This window comes from Actinia tenebrosa, unplaced genomic scaffold, assembly GCF_029948245.1.
Source record: "Actinia tenebrosa isolate PJP-AT-01 unplaced genomic scaffold, QUT_ActTen_1.0 PGA_scaffold10__47_contigs__length_13832649, whole genome shotgun sequence".
In the NCBI taxonomy this organism is placed as follows: Eukaryota; Metazoa; Cnidaria; class Anthozoa; order Actiniaria; family Actiniidae; genus Actinia; species Actinia tenebrosa.
The window spans coordinates 1,709,623-1,723,428 of NW_028292570.1; the positions used below are offsets into that span (position 1 = coordinate 1,709,623).

Sequence of the window (13,806 nt, forward strand, 5' to 3'; positions counted from 1 at the left end):
ATATACAAAAATTAAAGTTATTTATAGGAAAGGGAGGGCTGTAATTTTTTGGGCTGTCTTGTCAGAGGGGGTCAAAATTTTTAGGCTCAAATTCTATGTGGAGCCAAAATTTTTGATCCCTAGTTTCAAATAATTTACCGCCCCCCCCCCCCCCCCCCCCCCAATAATTAATGACCGCTCCCTTATACTGACAATAACATATCACTCAGCAACACAAATTTAAGCTCATTTTTGAAATCATGCTAGCTCGAAAAGCTCAATAAACAGTTAAATATTCGTGTAATTTTGTAACTCAGAACTAAATTTAAAGCTATTGAATGAAAGTCAAAATGAAATTACTCTTACCATTTATAATAACAAAGTAGGTACACTTTTTTCGCTCGTTTGTCATCCTAGTTCGTTGCTCGTTTGCCGGTAATTTAATGTTAGCAATGTTTTTTAGCTATATTCTCCCATCTCTTGAAAGTCAGTTTTAATTTGTGGAATTCAAAACGCTCCCTCGCTGATATAAACTCGTACTACTAAACTTAGTACTTTTTTTTCAATTGACTATTTTAAATTATGTAAGAACAAGTACACTTTTTTGCTCGTTCGTCAAGCTATTTTGATGCTCGTTTTCCGGTAATTGTAGCTATGTTATGTAGCTATAAACTTTGTCACGCTCTTGGAGTTGTTTAATTTGTGGAATTCAAAAAGTGCTTTTTGCCAAAAAAAAAAAAAAAAAAAAAAAAAAGATTTTTATTTTATCATAAATTTTTGTTGCTAAATACACCAGAATTCTTTTCTTTTCTTCTGCCTGTGAATTTAAACATTGTTATAATTGTGCTATTCAAAATATTCAAAATATTCATTTTGATCGTAAATGTCTAAGTTCAAATGTACCAGATTAATAACATTTTTTTCGATTCCTAAGACCAGGGGAATTACCGAATTCCTGATCCTGATTTCCTTTCGCGATCGAAAGGGTCATTCAACTTCCCGCGTCTTCCGCTCTTATTAACCTCGAAGCTATTTCAGGAACTCCAATGTACAGTCAATATCAATATCCGTCTCTAAAAAAATTCTTAAACAAAAGTTGAATTAAAAAGCACTAGCTAGATTTAATTATTGTTTGTATTGATATTGGGTATTAAAATCTTGTATGAATACTAGTTAGTTCCCAATTGGCCCACGCTCACTAACTCTAATTACAACCCTATTACAATTACTAACCCTATTACATTCAAAATTTTGTTCGCATAGTACAACTCTCGTCTCAAATTTTGATTTTTACGGACGCTGAAAAACCAGCAGAGAACCTGTAGAAAAACCCTCATAGGAAAGGAGAGAACAACATGTCAAACAAACTCAACTCAAATATAATTGATTTTTATGGAGGGAGGAAAACCAGAGAACCTGGAGAAAAGCCCTGGTGGCAAAGGAGAGAACAACACATCAAACAAACTCAACCCACACGTTGATTTTTATGGAGGAAGAAAAATTGGAGAATCCGTAGAAAAATTCTTGTTACAAAAGAGAACGCGGACACATTAAACAAATTTCATTGATTTTTACGAAGGGACGAAACCGGAGAACTTGAAACAGAAGTTTCTTAATCGAAAAAACCCGCTCCAGTCGAAACACAGAAAGCCTGTCTCTAGCTCTCTAAAATTGTCAAGATAACTGACGTGCATCGGTCTACAAACAACTTCATCTTCTTTCAGGCTGGGTATATAAACAGAACAATCGTCTTGCGATACTCAGTGAACATACAATAACCATTCTTGAATTTCAAGAACTAGTCTGAACACATACAAATGACATTAGACTTTTTTTGCTGACATTATACTTTTGTTATTCGATCCAGTAATTCAATCCGCGTATCCTACATCAAACAATAGGATGCTTTCAAATACTGTTACATAACAGTACTTAAGACGCCTCTAATTATGAAATACAATGCATTCTGGGATAGGCTTCACTCCTCCCCTTACTTGAACCAATGATAGCTGCGCGGAAATGTGGTTTATTTAATCACAATGAACCTACGGTCACCGCGCAGTTTATCTGTTTGAACCAACTATATTCAGTGTCAGTGTCAAGATAACAAGCTGACTCATTCAAGCGTCCAAGGTTTGTGGGTGAACCGAGTTCATATAATTGATACCTTTAAGAATATGGCTTCTACGTCCACTCTTGTCATTAACGAAGAGCCAGGTATGAAACTGTTTTTCACTCTCATATGCAAACACCTATTTCAAAAACCGTTGTCGGTCGGATGGCCCTGAAATCTGAAATCTCAGATCCAGTAGCACGCAGTAGCAACAGTACAAGGAGCAAAATAACTGATAAGTGATCAAAGCTGTCTATCACAAAAATGTGAAAAATGTGAAGTTATGAAACATGGATGTATTACAGGACTCGCTTCAAATGTCAATAGAGAGTTTTAGATTGACTTTTTTTTCTCCCCGCAAACGGCAAACGTGACCACGTTTTCATCGTTTACCTGTAATTTATTTTACCTTTTACAAACCTTCTCACAAAGCGCAAATACTCTTCTGTTTTTCTACTACTTGGACTTTTTTGAGATTTTTTTTTCAGTAATTAAAAAGAAGTTTTTATTGGTCAACTGACGTTTCACGTTTGCCGTGAACGTAAATCTAAAACTCTCTAATAAAACAGCAAAGAACTAGGCAAAGTACAAATCGGAATCGATTACCCATCTTACCAGGGTTAAATTGAGCATTTAAATCCAGCGAGTTACTTTGATATCTGTGTAATTGTGAAGGGAAGTCAACAAAATCCACAGGAAGGGCACAGGGTAGTAGTCACGACATCGCTAAAGGCAGTTTGATTCACATTTTAGGCAGAAAACATTAAAGTGCCTATGACCTTTATTTTATTTCTGTATCAAAATATAAGCTATTCTAAGAAACTTGTCGGAAGGATTTTTTGATTCTGACGCCTCTTTCTATCTTTTTCGAACGGTCAAACCCCGTGGGGGGGGGGGGGGGGTACTCCCCCATATGTGCTATACGGGTATGTGCCGCCCTATAGGGTATGGTTTTTCGGCTTTTGGGTCTGGGGTAGGATATCATTTTTCGACATTTTGTCTGGGATAGGGTATCATTTTAGTCTGGGATAGGGTTAACGATTTGGTCGTTTTTGTCTGGCGAATAGGATACGCTTTCTGCCGACCAAAAACTGAATAAAAATGTTAGTAAATATTGATTGCAATCGATTGTAAAACCGTATTTTCCGTCTTTTAGTCTGGGATAGGGTGTACAATCCTTAGTTTTAGTCTGGGGTAGGGTATGTAAAATCAAAATTTTAGGTCTGGGATAGGGTCAGGGTTTTGAGGTCCTGGCGGCACACCCCTACCCAAGTTGGGGTGGTAGTACCCCCCCGGGGGTCAAACGTGCATGCAAAAATTGGCATTTCTTTGACCTCTAGCCGCGTAAAATGATAACCTGGGGATTGGGCTGTGACGTCAAAGGAGCATGTTGCCTCCCCATTCTCTCTAGATTTCACTAGTATTTTTGCCGTATTTTTATTTTTCCAAAAGGCCTCATATTTGTGGCTAGAGGATGTTAAGGACTTCAGACTTCAGGAATTAAATTACTTTTGAGATATTTTATGAAAAAGCAGTTTTCAAAGCTAAACATAAATTGCATTAAGGCTGGTTTAGACGGTACGATTTTCGCCTACAACTATCGTATATAGCCTCCGTTGCAGACGTCCTGCGGGGTTCGCTTCGGATCCCTCCCCCACAATCGTCGCTTGTGGGGGAGGGGTCCGAACCGAACCCCGCAGGACCTTTACAACGGAGGCTATATCGTATACAACACGCTCGCGTCTGTCTGGGCGAGTTGTAGGCTTTATTTACACGCTACGACTCGAGTTGTAGAATGGCGCCAGCTTGTTGTATACGATATACAGTCCTTTTACTAAACATTGTCGTTGATCGGATCATCCCTACGCGCCTAGACCGAAAAGGATAACGGGTAAATTAACATAAATAATTAATTGTTCTCTATCAGTCGGTGGCAAACGCAAAATCGGAGAGCAGAATGCACATTTGCCTTCGCGTTTTACGCAAGGAAAACAAGAGCCGTTTCACATCATATTCCATCAAGGGTGTCCCAAATATCGACAACGTGCAGGCGCTAAAAGATTACCTGCTTGAGCGCTGTTCAGACGAGTTATCGCCGGCTACAGATAGTAACTTCGAAATAAATTACTTTTGTGGTAAGAGCCAAAACTTTAGTATTTCCAGTCCAGTACAACTTGCTCAAGACGTGTTAGATACGGCATAAGTAACTGTGAATTAGATATCTCCATGATCCTTTTGGGTCTAGGCGCGTAGGGATGAAGCCGATCAACGACAACGTTTAGTCAAAGGACTGTAGTTGTAGGCGAAAATCGTACCGTCTAAACCGGCCTTTATATATTTAAACAGCTGTAGTAGTTCAGTCGAGGAACTAAGAGTGCTTGACACTTCATATCATCGTTAGCGGCTCTGTAACTCTGCAGGTCAACATGGTTTCACGTCATAGTCAAATATATTATTTTCTATAGAGTCCTAAAGTGATGACATCACGTTGCTTAGCGACGAAAATTTTCGGCTCTAAACAAACTCTACCACATTCAAGATGGCGTCGCTTTCAATCAGTTTTTTATCCTGTCTCATCTTTAGTAAATACAACTAAAATTACAACAGCATAGGTAGAAATTCTAGAGTATCTTGTTTACCAAGAAAAACATGTTCATCCTTTGACGTCACAGCCCAGTCTCCCCTGTCGCTCGGTCTTATTTTGAAATCTTTCTATTTTCGCACTTTTCACCGTTCGAAAAAAAATTGAAAGAGGCGTCAGAATCAAAAAATCCTTTCGACGCGTTTCTTAGAATAGCTTATATTTCGATATAAAAAAGTAAAAAATAAAGGTCATAGGCACTTTAAAGCAAAAAACTTCCGTTTAGTTTCAGATCGCCCACTTCATTCCGACCGAAAACGTTTTTCTACATAGGCATACAAACAATAAAAATCATACTAAACTCCAGTTGTTAAAGTAGCAGTAGCAGTAGCAGCAGCAGCAGCAGCAGCAGCAGTAGCAGCAGTAGCAGCAGCAGTAGCAGCAGCAGTAGCAGCAGCAGTAGCAGCAGCAGCAGCAGTAGCAGCAGCAGCAGCAGCAGTAGCAGCAGCAGTAGCAGCAGCAGTAGCAGCGGCAGTAGCAGCGGCAGTAGCAGCGGCAGTAGCAGCGGCAGTAGCAGCGGCAGTAGCAGCGGCAGTAGCAGCGACAGTAGCAGCGACAGTAGCAGTATATATATTAAATTGATAACCTCGTAAGGCCTAAAACAGTTATTTACATTATTATCCATAGAGATCGTGCCACGAAACAAAATATTCATCAAGCCGAAGAACGAATGCTTTGATCTTCGTCTAAAATGCTGCGTTCCCTTTGCTTTTACCTTTTTGATATTATTGTTGTTATACTTACTTTACAACACTCAATCTTGTGTGCTTTATATCGATGGAATTCGAAATGCTACGCTCGAAAAAGATGGCAATTGCTCTTCCGTGCAACTGAAGTATGTGAACCAAACTGATCACGAAGTACGATCGGAAGTAGTTTACCAACGTTTGAATGGTCATCTGATAGTGTTCATCGTTTGTTTAGTGGTGAGTTCTTATTTTATTTCCTTCAAACCTTTAATTTTATTATGAAACAATCTATAGATTGATCTAAGTCAGTGAACGGCCATTGCCATAGATAACTAGGGGGGGGGGGGGTGTGCATCACCCAGGATTTTGGTTTTAGGAGGGGGTGCACAAATAATAGAGACCTTTAGATCCGACGAGTACGAGTTGTTAACGTTAAAAGAGAGGCACTATCTTTTTGTAGTCTTGATCGTGTACGTAGATTGAATCTTTAGATTGTAAAAAATCGTAAATCGACTACGATTTAGTGTTAACCACGTGCACAGGACCAATTTTAAAACTCGTACTCTTACTCTATCTCTTACTCGTCGTCGTATCTAGAGGTCGCTAACTGCATGCCTGCTGCGGCCGCAGTGATGTTTAGTGATGTTTTCTAAAAATTTGTTTTGACCCTGGCGTGACCGCGTCCGCGTCTTGTTTCTAGTAATAAGAAGAATTTTTTTTGCAATGTGCTTGAACTGGCGTATGCCTTGCCGTAACACGACCACGTACGTGTCGAGACCCTGTCGAGAGCTTGTCGGCACACAGTCATTCTGAAAAACTGCTCCGTAATTGGAATTTAGTGATTAAAATAGGTTTTGCGGAGTAAGAAAAACCAGAGCAATAACCCAGTGAAAACACTCGAATCAATGCCTGGTCTGATAATCGAGGGCTAAGCATAAAACCTCTCCTGTTAAAGCGTTAGAATAATAACTTTTGAATTCTTACTCTGAATGTGCGTAGATGTCGTGGCTAGTTTTCGTCCAAAGACTCGTCCCAAATGGAAAAGAGAGACCATGCGAGCTTAGTCCTCAGTGATACAAGCGAAATATCGGGTATGCTGGCCGGGCATGGCAAGGGGTTACACCTATATATAAAAAGGGCATTGAATATTCGAAGGGTAACTATCGACCCATTACTACCTTAGCTGCCTTTGGTAATATCTTTGAACGAGTCATTGCAGGTCAGTTAAATAATTTCTTTTGTGACAAGCTGTCCCAGTTTTTGTCAGCTTATCGTAAGCATTATAGCTGCGAGACTACTTTGCTTAATTTATTAGAAGAGTTTAGGAGTGGTCTGGACAAGCAGCATTTTGCATCTATTATTGGTATTGATTTGTCCAAGGCATTTGACAGCTTGCCACATGACTTACTTCTAGCTAAACTTGCTGCTTATGGTTTATCCTTTAATAGTTGTTCACTTATAGGGAATTATCTTACGGATCGTTTTCAGAGAGTTAAATTGGGTGACCAGTTTTCTGATTGGAGCCCACTTATCAGAGGAATTCCTCAAGGGTCTGTATTAGGCCCTCTCCTCTTCAATATTTTCCTCAATGATTTGTTATTATCTGAGCTTCAGTCTAAGGTTAGTTCATATGCTGATGATACCCAGATCTTTGATGTTAGTAATGATGTTTCTCTACTACATAGGCATCTGCAGTCTGATCTTCTCACTGCTCATTCGTGGTTCTGCTCCAACGGCCTCATGATGAATCCTGATAAATGTACTACCATGTGGCTAGGTAAGAGCAAGGGCATAAACACACCTTGTTTTTCCATTGGTAGTGAGGTGGTCAGTCTTGCAGATGATGTCAAGTTACTAGGTGTAACTATCGATAGAGATTTAAAATTCAGCAAACACATTACAGAGATAGCACGGAAGGTTGGCAAGCAAATTCAAGTCTTACAAAGACATAAGAAACTAATTAATACTGATGCCAAAGTCAAATTATATAATGCCTATTTTTTACCTCATTTAGATTATTGTTCTATTGTATGGCATCATTGCGGGAGAGGTAATTCAACCAAATTAGAAAAACTTAATGAACGCGCTTTGCGTTTTATTTATAATGATCATAAAAGCACATATGAGGAATTATTGTTGCGTATTAATCATCCTACTTTGTATAATAGGAGAATGCACAATATTTTAATATTAGTATTTAAGGCTCTGCACGGACTGGTTCCTGAATATATTTCTAAGTTATTTACACTACGTAATTGTAGCATTAATTTACGGGGTGATAACATTCTTATAGTACCTAGAGTAAACACCACTAGTTATGGTCTTCATTCCTTGGCTTATCAGGGTAGTAAGTTATGGAATTCTCTTCCAAACAACATGAGATTGTTGCACGAATTAAGTAAATTTAAATCGGAAATTTCCAAAGTCAAATTTGATATTGACTGTTGTACCTTTTGTAGAGGATAATTCTATTTTAATTTTATTTTACATATATACATATATTTATTTCATTGTTTACATCCATATTTTTATATTAGCATCATGTAATTTTAATTTTTAGTTTAGTTTAGGTTATTTATAACTTGGAGATATTAGCATGTACTTGCTATCTTGTAATTCAAGTATAAATAAAGTTATTGTATTGTATTGTATTGTATTAATCATCTACGGTCTAGGGACCGACTCAGAACCTCTACCCTAGTTTTTTGCCGAGATTCCTGATCAGTCTGTAATTGATTCCTCCCGGGATAGCGGTGTCGGGGTCGAAATCTCCGGCGTAGCCATTAAACACGGTACCCTGCGAAGCTTCAGCATTCGATGTCTGAACTGTATGGTCTTCAGTTAGAGTGCACGCACTAAAACCGTGAACATTAAATAGTACTAATTAGTACTATTTCATACAGAATCCTTTGTTTTCTATTGTTTAATTATCACTATTTAGTGCTAAAAATTAGTATTTGTTTCACGGATTTAGTGTGAGCACTCTAAATGTATCATGTAATAAATAAAGTAATATTCTGAAATATCATTGTTTTTAGTAGATGAACATTACTTTTTTTCCTTCTCTGCGTCAGATTGTTTTCCTCATTTTTGCCCCTTGTAAACTCGGTAACTACATCAGCTGTTGCCGTCGCACAACATGCTGTTGTCGGCCAGTTAGCCTCAAAGACGCGATCAATCGATACATGACTGGATACATCAGCGATGAGAATCACTTCCAGAAAGTTGTACAGTTTGGTCAAGAAAGCGTAGATATGATCATCGAGAGATTGAAAAAATACATACCCGACGTGACGTTTGATGTATTGAAGACCGGAAGTCTTGTGGTAAGGGATCCCATGTAAGCTGAAGTGGTTCCCTTAGCGGTAGGAATCGCAGGCTCAGAAAATATCTTTAGACGATCGATTTGGTGCATATCGAGTTGCCACAATTAAAACTGAATGAGTTGCTGCAAAGAAACGAGTTGCTGTAAATAAATAACAGGCCCGGGGGGGTACTCCCCTATATTTGCTATACACGGGTATGTGCCGCCCTATAGGGTACGGTTTTTCGGCTTTTGGGTCTGGGGTAGGGTATCATTTTTTGACATTTTGTCTGGGATGGGGTATCATTTTAGTCTGGTATAGGTTCAACGATTTGGTCGCGTTTTGTCTGGAGAATAGGATACGCTTTCTGCCGACACAAAACAATAAAAATGTTAGTAAATATTGGTTGCAATCGATTGTAGGGTATGTAAAATCAAAATTTTAGGTTTGGGATAGGGACAGGGTTTTGAGGTCCTGGCGGCACACCCCTACCCAAGTTGGGGTGGTAGTACACCCCCCCCCCCCCCCCCCCCCCCCAGGATAACAGGTAACGGCAGCATTAAGTTAGACGAGTTATAAATGCATGTTAAACGATAAGCAAGTTTTCCTATGATATTGGGATTAGAGAAAACTTAGTTTGGGGCTGTTTTAGGGGCGAAACGGAACTTGAATATATTGGAGTCCCAATCTCGTACCCAGAGCCCTTATTTCTTACTGCGCATGCTCGACGAAATAATTGGGCTCTGGAAAACTCCAATATTTTCTGTGCTGTGATTGGTTCTCGAGAACAAAGGAAGATACCGGAAGTAAAAATTACACTACTAGGGAAAATAAACAAGATGGCGTCTCGAATTAAGTACACCAAAAAAGCCTGTAGGGCCGGATTTTTCAAAGTTTTGCCGGTTTTGTAATGGAAATTGTATTGATGTCCATCCAATAGATATTTTCGGAGTTAATTTAACTGAAAACCATCTTCAAAACCTAATTTTCCAGGCGCAAATTCACATGCTCGTTGAACATCGCCCGCCATTTTGAATTTACCTAGTTTGTCATAATGCGCATGTGCGAGAAACCCAAAATCTGGGTCTTCTGGTTTGGAGTTTTCCAGAGCCCAATTATTTCGTCGAGCATGCGCAGTAAGAATCAAGGGCTCTGGGTACGAGATTGGAGTCAGTCCTTTAAAACATAGACCGGAAATGACGTCTATTGATTACTACATTAATTATTCACAGGAACGACTTGGAAAGCCAATCATACTCAGCAACGACGAGCATCTTCCAATAAAATCGTTACTAAGTACTGACTTTGATGTGATGTTAGCCCCCCAAACAATCCTGGCATCAGCGACTGAAAAATCTGAGACGGGCCGTACGCTCTTCAACGTCGTAAGCTGGCAAAACATCACACCTGGGTTTGTGTGGTTGAAGCTGAACAAAACTTATCAGGAATCGAGGGATAAGTTTTGGAGGGATCTTTGTATTGAGTATACTTCTCCTGACGGGTCAAACGGAGTATATCTTTCCTCTTTCGAGGTAAATAGAACATATTTTCTATAACTGTACGCAGGCTGTATGGTTAAGATATCAAGGTCGTCTGTTATTACCGACAGTAACACGAGTGAAAAGACGTCTGCGCATGCAAGTTCGTATGCAAATTAGTCAAACTCGAGCACTCAAAACGCGTCCTCATGCTGTACACTTGTCTCGTACTCGGTGTGCATCTCGTACTCCGTAGACGCGCGGCTCGGCGGTAAATATTCCCGATATTAAACTTTGGCGTATAATTGTTAAATAATATTTATTAAAATTGATCCACTCTTTAGGTACCAAAGGTATTCGCGAAAGGGATGAAACGAATCAAGCGGAAAGAGACAGGATATTTTGATTTCTGTAAAAAGATCGCAGACACAGGCGTTAACTTCGATGTCAAATCTCAGGGCCCGGCCGTTACCATAACAGTAGAGTCCAGGCAGGGTTGTTCAATGATTTGGCCAATAGGCATAAAGTGCTGCCGTCAAACTCTATTCTATGGTGATTTTATCTTCGCGATAAAATGCATTGGATGGCCACGGGAAGCCCGCACATGGCCTTTACACGAGAGCGGATCTTGGCCACCAAAAGCGGTGATCAAAGAAATCATGAGGAAAGGATATCACGTGGTTCCAAAGCTTTCACACCCGATCCTTTACAAGAAGAAAAAGAAGTAGAAAAAGAACCAGCAGAATGAGAATCAGTCCCTTCTTCAATATGAATGGAGGTTGTCTTTCTCTATGGCCGAGGTTTTGTTGTCAAGACACATTCCTCCTGTTGCGCGCGCATGCTTTTTGGCGCTAAAGGCGACAATAAAACAACATCAGAAACCTGGTGCTGGCTCACTCTGCTCGTATCACCTCAAGACCACTCTCTTTTGGGCCTTAGAGTTGAACCCCCTTGGCTTCTGGTGCGAGGAACGAATCGAGGATTGCTTCGTGAAGCTTGTTGATACCCTGCTGGACAACATGAAAAGCAACCACTTGAGTCACTATTTTATGCCACAAGTGAACTTGATGGTGCATGGACGGCAGCGTGGCAACGTCTGGTTATTGCTGTCCAAGATCAAGGAAAGCCCTGCGAAATACGTCTCGAGTACGAGGCTTCAGTGTCTGGGAAACTTGGCTGCTTGCTATGAGTGTATGTGTTTTAACCATGGTAAAGATATCTACATGGATGTATACTAGACTGCTCGGGGCGGTCCAGAAATCTTATAAAGAGGAACAGGAGTGATTGTTTTAGAGTACCTCAGCAATACCACAGGAAACTCATAATAGGCGGGAAATGGTGGAAAAATAGCTTCTTATATCAGCGGCGGATAGAATCAAATTGGGGAAGTTGAAGCATTAAAACAAAGTGAGAATTTATCCGTTCAATGTTTTCAGTTATAGCATCACCCGTTTAACTTGTATCTTGTTCAGTAAATTAATCGAATGTGAGGATTTGTATAAGAATATCTAAGATATTTGATGTAGTTCAGTATAGACTACCAAGTTTTGCATGTGTTTTCTTGCTAAACAAAAAAACAAAAAAAACAAAAAACAAAACAAAACAAAACAAAACAAAACAAAACAAGACAAACAAAAACACAAGGACCAAAAACAAAACAAAACAAACAAACAAACAAAAAAAACAAACAAACAAAAAACCAGGAATACCTTGCTTGGGCTTGCAGAGCTTGGGCTAATTATGTTATTCAGCAATGCACAAATCCTTCTTCCCTCCCCCATCAGTTAAGAACCCTGAACTCATATAGGAAAATAGATCTCTCCCGAATTCGCTTGGATGACCACGAAACAATGGTTTGAAGTCGAGACTGAACTTGATTCTTTTATTCATCAATTCCGACCTCGACTTGAAACCATTGTTTTGCGGTCAGTCAAGCGAATTCGGGATAGGTCTATTAGATTGAGAAGAAAATAATCTCGCCCTTCGTTATTCTACATAAATAATAAACGCATTCTCATAGGATTCTTTTGTTTAAACAAGAAAGTACTAGCACGCTTCCATTAAACTACACAGTTGATCGTTGTCCACTCACAAAAAACCGGCTGACACTGAAAAATAATTACGCTGTCCACCAGATATTCAAACGATGATTTTGAGCTTGAAAGATAATGAAAACGTTGATTTGTATTTTGCTGCATACTTCGTGCCCACTCGACTTGACTCGATGGAATTATTTTTTCTGTCAAACACTATTTTATTTGTGAATATTGAATGGGTAGAACTGTGGTGAAATAATGATAGATGTCTTGATCATCACATTCCCGTTGAAGCTTGAAATCATTTTTTTCAAGTCTTTCTTTACAGCGTTCGCTTAGATCGCTCATTCACTGTGATGATCAACACATCTATCACAAGAATATCGATAACGATCAATGGTTAGGGTTTGTTTCTGTTTTAAATGAGTGAATGAATTAATACGCGAAAAATACTTTGAGGTTTTGCTCCGGATTCTTCGCTTTTCGGCTTACTCAGCAAAAATTCATCTCTTGGATTCCAACTCTATCGAACCTCAGTGGGTGCAACCGCTGTGTTTCTCAGTATTTTAGAGAATAGAATACTATATGCTTTTGAACTTAATTTTGTGACTTTGCCAATTTTGTCTATCATTTCAAATAATTAATAAATATCATTTTTACTAATTCTATTTCTGTAATTTGTTCATTATATAAAACAACAAGAGCCGGAATAGAAGTACTTCATATTCTCCTGTTAACAATTATTTGCCGAAGGATGTTGGTGAGGTGTAGGGTTTCTCAGACGCACGTCCCGGCAGGCTTGAAGAGAAGTTTGCTGTTAGTTTTCTCTGGGCTTTTCGGAGTATGGGCGCGTTTGAGGAGCAAATCACTTTTTAATCTTTAATTTAGATTTGCTATTATAATTAATCATTATTGAAATAGTTTCTATTATTTCTATTGTTTTTATTATTATAGATCATTGTAAATCTTAGCAATTCAGTTTTTCAGCTGCAAGTGAGGTGTTTAATAAATCTATCTATCTATCTAGCTAGCTAGCTGTCTGTCTGTCTGTCTGTCTGTCTATCCATGCTTCCCAGACAATTTAATTAACCTAGCGGCAGAATTTAATACATACTGCAATCGCTGGATCTGATTTTTCGGGAGACCGTACAAAATCGCGTTGCAATTTTCTAACTTAGAGGTTACAAGCACATGTATTAGAGACTTAAGACGCGTTGCCTATTGACCAAAATCCTGCAGCAATTTTGATTATCTCATGGCTGCCATAACATTGATCAAGTACTAGAAGGAAGATATGTATGTCTTGCAACTAAATTTGGAAATTACTTTTGTTTTCGGTTTTTGGCTGAATGATTGAGATATTTCATTCGAACTGAAGGTTGACGGTCAGTTAGGCGAATATTTCCTTTTACTGCTCTCATGAAATCAGGACCTAGTTCACATTAAGCATTACCTACATTTTGTCAGCTCTTGTTTGTAAGAGACAAGAAGATCTTACAGAGAAAGAAGAGCGAACGCACTATAAGAAAAGTAGGAGGTGAGTAACTCGGTATAAGACGGCATGC

General features: G+C 39.0%; 1 protein-coding gene across 1 annotated transcript; it reads left to right on the plus strand.

The window, feature by feature from the left end:
• Positions 1–2,086: 2,086 nt before the first annotated feature.
• LOC116305696 (uncharacterized) lies at positions 2,087–11,027 on the plus strand. The gene is made up of 5 exons (XM_089026755.1): positions 2,087–2,196; positions 5,361–5,659; positions 8,497–8,748; positions 9,960–10,259; positions 10,550–11,027. Exons 1-5 carry the CDS (start codon positions 2,157–2,159, stop codon positions 10,931–10,933), a joined length of 1,275 nt encoding a protein of 424 aa, XP_088882881.1. The 5' UTR covers positions 2,087–2,156; the 3' UTR covers positions 10,934–11,027.
• Positions 11,028–13,806: the final 2,779 nt, after the last annotated feature.

Excerpts from the sequence above, each read along its gene's own strand:
- LOC116305696 (XM_089026755.1), top strand. The coding sequence starts at position 2,157 with ATGGCTTCTACGTCCACTCTTGTCATTAACGAAGAGCCAG. Across the intron at positions 2,197-5,360 it reads TGTCATTAACGAAGAGCCAG|AGATCGTGCCACGAAACAAA; the intron begins GTATGAAACTGT and ends TATTATCCATAG. Across the intron at positions 10,260-10,549 it reads TATATCTTTCCTCTTTCGAG|GTACCAAAGGTATTCGCGAA; the intron begins GTAAATAGAACA and ends TCCACTCTTTAG.